Raw genomic sequence first — 11,352 nt, forward strand, 5'->3', positions numbered from 1 at the left:
CTCTGCAAAACAAAGTGTTTGGCATCTGAAGATGGACATACTGTAATATAATTATGATTAAATATTAATTTTTAACTATAACAAATGAATGTAATTTTTTTTTAAAAAGCAAGTTTTTTTTTATATATATATATTTTCCCCTTGTGAAGACTTCTATTATTATTATCCAATTTGATCTATTAAGATGAGAAAACATGAGTATTTATTAGCTTAATAGATAGTTTTTTATTTGTTTTTTGAATCTTTGAATGACCTTATCCTGATTCCCCTTCAGCCCATTTTCTTGTCTTCTTATTTTGATTTTATGAAAACTGATGGTCATTAGAAAACACTGTTTAAATGATAAGCAGTAATGATTTGTAATGAATGATATTTTATTGAATTTTGTGTCTTATTTGAGGCACGTTACAACTTTAAGATATGTTCAAAAGGTCTCTTCTGATAAAGATCATCATTGGTTTGTATTTTTTTGTACACAATTTTGATTTTCCTTGAGTCTTAAAGGAAACGGGCTCTATTCCAGAAAATTGCTTGACCATGAAGGGGTTGATAATTATTTTGAGGTGAATTCCCAACTAGGCATGAATTCAGTGCACAATTGCTTAAATACGGGAAGTCACCCAAAATTCAAAGAAAAAAAATTTTGGTTGCTTCGTTATTATTTTTCTTTCCTCAGAAAAATATAATTTTACATGGTATGATGCTGTGTTTCCCGAGTTTTTTTTTTTTCTTTTTAGACAAACACACGGCTGCTGAATTTTCTGATTTCCTGCTGCATGTCGCTGCACTGAACAACAGGAGGGCAGAGCGCCAGCTTTTACAGACTTTTCCTAACTGAATTTCTGATTCTATTATACAAGTCACAGCATTAAAAAAAAAAAAAAGTCTGATGAATTTAACTGATTCTTACTTTTGTGTGTGTGCAGAATCGATCGATTCTATATGATTGTGTCCCTGGAGTCATTTCTTAAGAACCAAATGTTCTGGTTCAAAGTCTGAGACCTAAAGAGAGCTTTAAAAAGGCAATAAAGATGCCATATGAAACCCATGAAAATATATTTATTTCATGTGTAAAGGATGTTGTACATAAACATTACCATTTGTTTTTTAAAATAAATATTTAATGAGCTTAGAACTATTTTTCATCTGCCAGCGACAGCAGCTGGTAAATGTTCTGCCCTTGCTGCATAATTTCCTAACTTAAACCAGCAAATTCTGAACAAAAGCAAGTTTCTCTTTTGACAGAGCAGTGTTTCTTCTCCAACACTTTAGCTTTGCTTCATTATTATTGTGTGCTGAGTCATTTTAGTCTGTGAAAAATTGTTCTATCAGATGACAGTGGAAATTGAAATGAGCAGCTTTGCTAACTGTGAAGCTTAAATTCAACGATTTTCGTTTTGGTAACAACACTGATAAGGAAGATAAAGATCACTGTAAGACCTTAAGTTAGGTTCAGATGTTCACAGTGTGTTTAAAACAAATGACCAAAGTCGAGATGTTTTTGAGAAATTTTTGAAATGTGTCCTGTGCGGCTGGTTTCAAACTGAGAAATTCTGAAGACTCTTAATCACTAGAAACTCTAGCAACTGGAGGTTTCACCCTACCTCTTTCTGGTGTGATGGTTTCGCTTTGGCAATAGTGTTGGTTTACTTCACCGCAGCAAAATCTTGAAAGTGCCATTGAATTGTACTCTGCTTGCTAAGGCCACAGGTTGTTGTAACTGTTTACGAGGGTTCAAAGCTCACTCTGTGTGCAAACATATGTCAAGAAAGTCAGAATCATTCTTTTTGTGGTCTACGCTTTATTAATAGCTAGTGGTTGTTAACCTGTGGTGGCATGGTGGTTAGCACTGTTCCCTAACAACAAGAAGGTCCTGAATTCAAATCCACCATCAGGCCTTTCTGTGTGGAGTTTGCATGTTCTCCCTGTGTCTGTGTGGATTTTCTCTGGGAACTCCAGTTTCTCTCACAGTCCAAAGACATGCAGTTAGTGGGGTTAGTTTAATTGGTGATTCTAAATTGCCCATCAGAATGTGAATGTGAATGATTGTCTGTCTCTCTGTGTTTGGACTGCAACAGGCTGGTGATCTGTCTCTTGCCCTATAGCAGCTGGGATAGGCTCCAGCCCCACCTCAACCTTGGATAAGGTTGGATAAGCAAAAGAAGATGGATGCAATGTGTTTCTCACCTGTCTGACAGGTGCACAAGGTTTTCCCTTGAAAGCATAGAAACAACTGGGACATTTTGATGGCAAGAAGAACAAAAGACAGCTGCATACACTGTAGTTGTGAAAACAGCACATTTGTGACCTGGCTTTTATACTGATCCAGCACAAACACCCCAGGATTTCTATTTAGCTTGGATTACTTGTATATAACAAAAAGGGGTAAGAATGATTTTGGGGGGTTGACCTAATTCATAGCTGCCTCTCCAGTCTTTCATGCACCTCCAGAGTGGGGATTTTAAAATGTGTTTGGTCTCAAGCACTGAGCCTATGCGTATACTTATTTATATACGTATAATACTTACTTATTGTAGGGTCTTTACCTTACAATATAAAGCAACTTGAGGCAACTGTTTGCTGTGATTTGGTGCTATATAAATAAAATTAATTTCACTTGAATGGTTTTCTTTTTCTATAGCTATTGTATTTTTTTAAATACCAAAGATCACAATGACTGAAATATAATAAATTACGTTCCTTCACTTTTCTGAGTCCTGTTAAACATGCTGTATAGAGATTTTAAACTTTGAGTGTTTAAGATTCATTTATTTTGGAGACCCTGAAGAAAATGTTAGATTAGCCCATATATTGATTTAAAGAAGAATCTGTTGTTACCAAGGTTTTCATAATCACAACTATCATCATATCATAACTAATACTAGATGTGGAAAAAAAAACATTTTGGTTAACTAAAATAAATATCAAAACTAAACTTCTGAAAAAAAAACTAATTGAAACATTTTTGTCCACTTGGAAAAATAAAATAAAAACATATCCTTATTTATAGTATCTGTTATTACAACTTGGCTGATGAGGCATTGATGGACATGTTTATTGAGACTGGATGTTACAACACTCTAATTCAACACAACTTTCAAAAAGTTCTGTGTACTGATTTTCCTAAATCTTATCTCTGATATATCCCTTCCATACAATAATAATTAAAAAGGCCTTTCTGTGTGGAGTTTCCTCCCACAGTCCAAAGACGTGCACCCAGTGGGGTTAGGTTCATTGGTGACCCTAAATTGCCCATTGGTGTGAATGGTTGTCTGTCTTTAGGCGTTAGCCCGGTGACAGGCTGGTGACCTGTACAGTGTACACCCTGCCTCAATATCAACAAACATGGTCATTTTTTTATCTGAAGTTAGATGTAGGAAATTAAAGGTTTTCAGGCCTGTGTGTCTTTTAGATATTCAGCCTTGTCATAAAATCCTGTAAAACTCCAGGAATAACTTTTATATGTGCAGAAGAGTCATCATTAATAGACTGCAATCTGTCTGACACATTTATGAAACCAGTCTAATTTGGTGCCTGTGTTCAGGTCTCTGTGATAAAATGCTGTGGGTTGATGATACAGTTCTACCTTTTTACAATATGAAGTCATTAAATGAGCAAAAAGAGACTACTGAAAATATGCTGTATGCTAAAAGCTTATAAAAATTACAATAAAGTGGCGAGCGTGTGAGGCAAGTCATAAATAAGCTCACTTCCTTCAAAAAGAAAATGCTGAGCGCTTGAACTTTTGTGTTTTCAACAGAAGGGAAGGAGTGCATTCAGAAAAGGGCTTCCCTCATTTTCATTACCTCCTTTCGCTTATTTCCTTGAAACAGTAATGTTAAATTCCCCATGTATTTACTCTCAGTCAATTTTACGTTTCAGACATGTTTTGGTTTCAAGCATTCTTTTAGTTTTGGTATGAATTTCTTCCAGTTTTTAAATATTTTTCATAAATATCACACTGCACTACGGAAACCCAGATATGTAGCTTATTGTAATCACATACAGTCACAAGAAAATGAAAGTTTTCACAGGGCTTTGTCCTGGAAACCAATCTAAATGAGACACATTTAACATGCAGACTGAGGCCTGTAGAGTCTGAGATGTAGCTTGTGGGTTTTTGTAGTTTCTCTGAGCGTTGCTCGGTCTGACCTTGGGATGAATTCGCTGTCAACACACACTTGAATGCTCGAGACCAGCAAACTGCCAAAACTTCTGCTTTTATAGAAGTGCTCACACTTGCTGATGATCAGATAATCACGTGCATTTGATTAGTAGCATCTTACCCTTTGATAATGAATAAAGTAAAGATATTTCAATTCTAAAATACACAATTTATTGTCTTCTTGGGATAATTTTAGTTTTTCCATAAAAACCCTTTAATTTGAAAATCTTCTTCTTTTGGCTGCTCCCTCTAAGCCACACTGGATCATCTGCCTCTAAGGCAGAAGGGAAGCATAAGGAACACACACACATTAAGAAAGCCCTCAAAACATGCGGTTACCCCAACTGGGCCTTCATCAAATCAGCTAAGATGCACAGGAATGAAGGCCAAACACAAACTACAGAGAATGGGAAGGACAAGAGGAACAACATTGTCATCCCATATGTGGCAGGCTTGTCAGAGAAACTCAGAAGAATTTTCTCCAAGCATGACATCTCAGTATACTTCAAACCAAGTCACACCCTAAGACAAAAACTGGTTCATCCCAAGGACAAACCCGCCAAACACAAGATCAGCGATGTAGTGTATGCTGTTCAGTGCAGTGAAGAGTGCTCGGACCTCTACATTGGTGAAACCAAACAGCCTCTTCACAAACGAATGGCACAACATAGAAGAGCCACCTCGACAGGACAAGATTCAGCAGTACATCTGCATCTGAAGGAAAAAGGGCACTCTTTTGAGGATGCCAATGTTCACATTTTGGACAGGGAAAACAGATGGTTTGAAAGAGGAGTGAAAGAAGCCATCTATGTCCACTGTGAACAACCATCATTGAACAGAGGAGGTGGATTAAATCACCAACTTTCCCCCGCTTACAGTGCTGTCCTGAGCTCCCTTCCCAGACGTCTCAACCCCCATTCACACCTTTGTTCCAGTGACCTCAATAGGCCACAGGAAACAATGGAGCGGAGTCCTAAATTGGTTTCAACTGAAACCACTGATTAAATATGACTTACGCCCCCTTCACACCTGGGCACATGTGTTCACGCACATGATCAATAGAGGGTCATAACCACCTCCAGGGGACTACGCCCACAGGGGTTTAAATACCTGGGTCTCTCCACCATTTGGTTGAGAACTGAAGAAGCCTTTCGGATGAGAGGTGAAACGTCTTCAAGAAACAAAAAGAAGTCCAGTCGCCTTTTTCAAGCTCCAGAGACTACTATGACCTGGATGACTGAGAATCTACACAGACATATCATCTGCCTCCATCTCTATCCCTAGCCTCCTCTCCTTTAAAGCCTTTAATTTGAAAATAACAACATATGTTACCCAAAGTGTTTTTACAGGAGAACTGAATAATTAGAGCAGAATGCACTAGAATTTTATTGTATTGGCTTTAAAAAACAAACAAACTGTAAAATATAATTTTTTATTATTTATAAATAATAAAGATAATGGCATATATAGTCTGAAAGTATTTTATGTTTAGGTGCCCTAATAGCATCCTCTGAGATATGAAATTTCACCAATGCTGACAGATAGGGATTATTTTAATTTTTGAAAATCTTTGGTGACCTTGAATTTTGACCTTGAAAATTAAATCATATGTTCTTCAGCCCCCGAGGAATATTTCCACAAAGTTTCATCAATTTTGGTTCAAAACTTATATTGTATTACTAACAGACAGACAGATGAAGACGGGTGAAAAAAATAACCTCCTTCCATCTATCAGTGGGCGAGGTAATAACGAATTTAATAATCAGCCGAATAAAAATGTGAATCTCACATTGCAAAGAAAACACATTGCAAACCATATAAACAATCATAAAGGAGAAGCTGACATGTGAGGAATACAAGCTCTTTTCCTGTAAGTACTCCCTTCAAAGCACATTGGCTCAACTGAGGGCTCATCAGAATACTATTAAGATAATAATAAAGAAGAATCATAATAATCCACACTTTAAGTAACAAATGCTTGGACTATGCAACATCAACAAATCTGGTAACTATAATTTTATCTGAATTTAGATGTAGGAAATCACAGGTCATCCGGCCTGTTTGTCATTCAAAGATGCTTGAAATTCAATAACTGGATAAACATAACTGTGTTTCATCTGCTAAGCAGTGGAATATATATCCTTTTTTATTTGTCTGTCCAATAGGAATTACCCAACCGTGAAACATTTTTAAATTACAGTGTCACAAAAACACGATTGATTTTAGCTGAAACTGAGGCTTTCATCGTTAAAATATAGACAGATGTTTATCTGTCTGCAGAGAACTCTGGCATGTTGTAGTTCATCTCTGTTGCAGTCAGTGACCTTGAGATTCATCAACATAATTTGCATTATGGATATCTTTTTTTTTTCCTGTAGGGAGTTCTTGGGCCACATTGAGATTGTATGTGGCCTGTTTCTGGCCTACATGGGCTTACTTTGACCAAGTGTGATCTAGGACATTTACCATATACAGAGCCATCTGCTTATACACTAGGAGCTTATGAAAACTACAAGACAATAAAGTGGCCGTGTTGAGAGGCAGGTCGTGAATAAGCTTACTTTCTTTATGAAAAAGAAAATGCTGAGCTCTTCATTAACTATAACTAAGATCAATAGAAGGGGAAGGGAACATCCAAAAAGGGCTTCCCTCATTTTATTACCTCCTCCCCCATTTCCCTTCAAAGAGTAATTTTAAATTTCCCATGTGATTCACACAGTTTACTCTCAATCTATTTTAAGTCTCAGATGAAACACATTTGTTTGTGGTGTTTGTGGTGTAAAGGCTCCTTTTAGTTTTGTTCTGTATTTCTTCCTATTTTGAGGAAGAAACAGCAAACTGCTGAGCTGAAACCCAGATATTTACCCAGATATTATCGTAAATGAGTGCGGTGCTTCTGAGTCATGTAGGTGTTTTCATATAGAAGTGTTTTAAAGGAAATTTTAAAGTAGTTAGAGAAATCATCAAATAATGAATGAAGAAATGAAGAAAGAAAAATGAAGGAAGTCAGTTCTAAAATACAAAATTTACATAAAAGTTAAATGAGAGCAGAAAAAAAATTAATTAATCTGGTTAATATAAAAAAAAATGCAAAGAACACAGATGTAAACAAATATAATGGAGCACCTAGCAATTACTAGGTAAAAAAATATACCAAAATACCACCACATCATAAATGCTAAAATGCAAATTTGTCAGTATTTTAATATTTTCATAAACGTTCACTGCCTGTTTGACACAGTGCACAGGATGTTTGCTAATACCACTGGGACATTTGGATGGCAAGAAGAACAAAAGACAGCTGCTCACATTGTAACTGTGAAAACAGCACATTTGTGACCTGGCTTTTGCACTTGATCCAGTACAAACACCCCAGGATTTCTATTTAGCTTGGGTTACTTGTATATAACAAAAAAAGGAGTAAGAAGGTTTTTTAGGTAGGTGTATGTGTGTGTGTGTGTGTGTGTGTGTGTGTGGGGGGGGGGGGGGGGGGGGGGGGGTCAACCTAATCATTGCTGAGTCTACCGTCTTTAAATGAGTCTCTTCAATTATTCATACACCTGTTGTTGTTTTTTCTTTGTGCCTGTTGTGGCATTTACAAGGTTATCATGAATCAAATATGTAATTAAAATAAAACATTATTTTTGTTCATTATTGGTTGTACAGAAGTGATGTAATAATAAAGTCTCAGTAATTGCACATAATTTTAACCTTTTAAGGTTAATTGTTTTGGGGTCATTTTATGGAAATGCACATTTTTTTGTCCCTGGAAACAGAAATTTTAAACTTGAAAAAGGTTTTAGGGTTACAATTTATTTCTATGTTAAAATAAAGCAACATGTTATTGGAACAATTACACCTTGTTGAGCCATCAGTTTGTAATTCCAAGCACCACAGGAGTACTTGTCCCCACAATCAAATATAGTAGGTAAGTGCTGCATGTGTGTGTGTGTGTGTGTGTGTGTGTGTGTGTCTATGCAACTATCAAACATACAATAAATGTCAATAACGTAAGGTAACACCACTGACCAGAAGGAAGGCAGTGAGTGTAAAAATGTAAAAAAAATGATTAAATCATTAAGCTGTTGTGAATGCTGTTCCAGTGGATATTGTCTTTCCTGTTAACTTTAATCTTGTATATTCAGATTCAGGATTTTTAGCCACCTGCAGGTATCCTGGTGCTTCCTTGGCTTTCCAGTTATAAGAGAGAGGAAGTCATTTTAAAGTCTTTAAATGATTTTGAAAGCGTGTTAAATGTCAGCCCGCTTTCACTGAGGAATAGAGATTCCTTAGTCTAAAGAAAAGTTTCAGTTCCCAAGAGACATTAGCTGCATGTATAACTGACAGATTCCCCCTCCCTAACCTCCCACTCCACCAACTCCAAATCTTACGCCTACAATCTATAAGCCTGCATTCCTCATAATCAGGACACCACTGTAAACGGGAAGCTGTTACCATACTTAGCATAAAGTCATTTTTCATCTATTCTTAACACTGTTTCCCTTACATAGCCTCAATAATCCCTCATGCATGATTGGCCTAACCCTTTGTTTACACATGACACTCTGAAAGGTGCTTTTGAAAGCAGGGGGGCAGCCAGAGAGACATTTCATGAAAACATCACAGCTGCACAATCAAAAACAAAAAGTAAACCTCTTTAACTGGGTCCCCACCAACAGGGACGAGGACTAATATATTTAGACAGCTTGAAGTTTGAAGCCCAGGGGGTCATCACCCTGGGTGGTTTTTGCGTAAGACTTGTTGTCTTGTGCCAGTTTCTCGTCCTATAAAAGTAGCTGCTAGTTCACCAAAAGCTAGATGTGTTTCTGGTTGGGGTGTGTGTGTGTGTTTTTTTTTTACCATCTCTAACATTATTTTGTGATTCCCTCCAGACCAGAAAAATGTATGCAGCTTTTACGCTATTCTTCTTCATGTGCTTGACTGCCAGCAGCCATGCAGATCACCATCAGCCTTGTCGTAAGAATTAGCAGTTTCAGCATTTCCATTCTTTATATTGAGTTATTTGTCAGCAGTCTACATTTTCTCTTTTTTTTAGTTATTACACGCTTAATCCAGTCTATACATTGATTCAAACTGTATTTAATGTTTACAGTATTGTAAGTGTATGAATGGCCTTAACTGTCATATTTTAATCTTTCAGATTCACCCAATATGACAGGAATCCTGTCTGTGGTAAGTTAACATTATTCATTAAGAGCTACTCCTATTTTGATACTTCTGTTACATTTTTAACCGTTAATCACGTTCTCTGTCACTCTGTATGCTTTCGAATGAAACTAGATGTCACTGAAAGGTGAAATGAAAGCGTACGGTGCATTCACCTATGATTCAATGGGCAAGAAACTACGCTTCAGATCAAACGAGAGCAGCCCCACAAATGCTTCGCACAGTATGGATCTGCTGATGTTTTTTGAAGAGGTAACTGATTCAAATCATTAAAGTCAACAAATACATAACTTGCAGCTGTTTTTGTGACTCAACATGCAAATCTGTCTCTGGCAGGGGATATTCTATGAGATTGAAAGCAAAAACCAGAGCTGCGTGAAAAAAACGCTGCACTGCAGCATGCACCCTCTGGATATTCCCGATGATGCTACATTTTCCTCTAACGTACACTCTGGGAGCGCGTCCATTGAAGGGGAGGGATTACAACTCAATGTATGGACAGGATCAATGCCTGAGAAGAAAGGTAAGAGGCTATAAATAGAGGAGGCCTGCACAGCTGTGGTGATATTCACTGTGTTTGAATGCTTTCTGTTCTTATTTTCAGGCCACTACTCCATGTACGTAACCAAGGGATGTTTGCCTACATCCACTTTCTACTTCACTGAGTCCACATCATTCTTTTTCAGGTTAGTGGTGTTTATTTTTTCAGTGCTTTTTAACAACTGAGGGGTGTACATTTGACTGGTACCACTGAAAGCTATAATGAAGGCCCGTGCAATTTCTGTGTCACTTTCTTACAGCATCATGGAGGTCGAAAACGAGATCAAGGACCCCGATCTCCTTGCGGTGCCTCACTTTTGTGTGGGACAGCCTGTGGAGGAGACACCTGAAGGGACAGTAAATAGTTTCCTCAATGAGTTTGTGTAGATGAAGCATCACCAGCAGAAAATTAAGCCCCTTATGCAAGCATGGCCCACCAGAACTATAGACTTTTCTCTCTTTTTATGTGTTTTTCTTGTGACACTGCACTGCATCACATCTGTTTCCATCACATCCTCCGCACCCCTAAGAAGATATGGCTTTGAACGGATCATACTGTAAACATACACGTTGGTGTAAAGGGAAAAGAGGTGAAATGGATTTTAGAATTAGTCATAATTACTAACAGTTGGTGGCTTACCAAGTTGGCCCTGCTTACAAAACCTGTAAGATATGATTAATGGAACAATAAAATGTCAAAGCTGTCAAAGGTGTGATGTTTTTCTTGCTGGTCTGATTTTCCACAAATTTTGGAGGGGCAACTTCAGCACTAAACTGTTTCATTGCCCTGGAGCAAAAAATGACCCTTTGAGTCTAAAAATTGGCGCTTCTTTTAATAAATAAATATATTAAAATGTATTACATTATATACAAGAACACACATACTGTCATATTTAAGAGCTCACTAACCACAACAGTATTAATCTTTATTGTCATTATTAAAAATTTGTAGAATTTAATGAGTATGAATGTGATTATTAAAAAAATCTATAAAATTCTATGAATACATGTTTTCTGGCCATGAGGTCAGTCTGTATTATGGGCTGTGGTCAGCTTTAGAGCTGACATGTCACAAAAAAAAGCAAAGAAACAACAATGAGAAGTTATCTTGGAATCATCACTTTAGTGTGTGAAAAACTGCTCCAGCCATTTTTCAGTGAGAATGAAGATATGTTTGAATTGTTCTGTCATTTCTTTTCCGTGACTTTAATTGGAGATATGCTGCTGCTATTAAGATTAGTGAAAATCTTTGTGACCATATAATTCACTCTGAAGCCCAGGAATGTTTACATTCTACAGCAGTGAATGTACTGTATGCCCCCATAAAAAAGATGGATTGAGCCAACTAAGGAACTCTTTTGACTGTGTTACTGAAGTCAATTGATTAATCATTCTTTGTATAAGAAGGCTGTATAGTTATAAAAAAACCTATGATAATAATAACATATTACTTTGTATTG

The 11,352-nt window shown here is 36.9% G+C and overlaps 1 protein-coding gene across 1 annotated transcript; it reads left to right on the plus strand.

Moving 5' to 3' along the window:
• Window positions 1–9,020: 9,020 nt before the first annotated feature.
• epd (ependymin) lies at window positions 9,021–10,351 on the plus strand. The gene is made up of 6 exons (XM_030746090.1): window positions 9,021–9,142; window positions 9,327–9,358; window positions 9,467–9,604; window positions 9,689–9,875; window positions 9,957–10,038; window positions 10,153–10,351. The coding sequence occupies exons 1-6, from the start codon at window positions 9,067–9,069 to the stop codon at window positions 10,277–10,279; spliced, it is 642 nt and encodes a 213-aa protein (XP_030601950.1). The 5' UTR covers window positions 9,021–9,066; the 3' UTR covers window positions 10,280–10,351.
• Window positions 10,352–11,352: the final 1,001 nt, after the last annotated feature.

Source organism: Archocentrus centrarchus, chromosome 14 (genome assembly GCF_007364275.1).
Source record: "Archocentrus centrarchus isolate MPI-CPG fArcCen1 chromosome 14, fArcCen1, whole genome shotgun sequence".
Classification (NCBI taxonomy): domain Eukaryota; kingdom Metazoa; phylum Chordata; class Actinopteri; order Cichliformes; family Cichlidae; genus Archocentrus; species Archocentrus centrarchus.

Bases quoted from the DNA above. Each gene is read 5' to 3' on its own strand.
- epd (XM_030746090.1), top strand. From the start codon at position 9,067: ATGTATGCAGCTTTTACGCTATTCTTCTTCATGTGCTTGACTGCCAGC. The intron at 9,359-9,466 runs GTAAGTTAACAT...GAATGAAACTAG, and splicing joins TGACAGGAATCCTGTCTGTG to ATGTCACTGAAAGGTGAAAT. The intron at 9,876-9,956 runs GTAAGAGGCTAT...TCTTATTTTCAG, and splicing joins ATCAATGCCTGAGAAGAAAG to GCCACTACTCCATGTACGTA.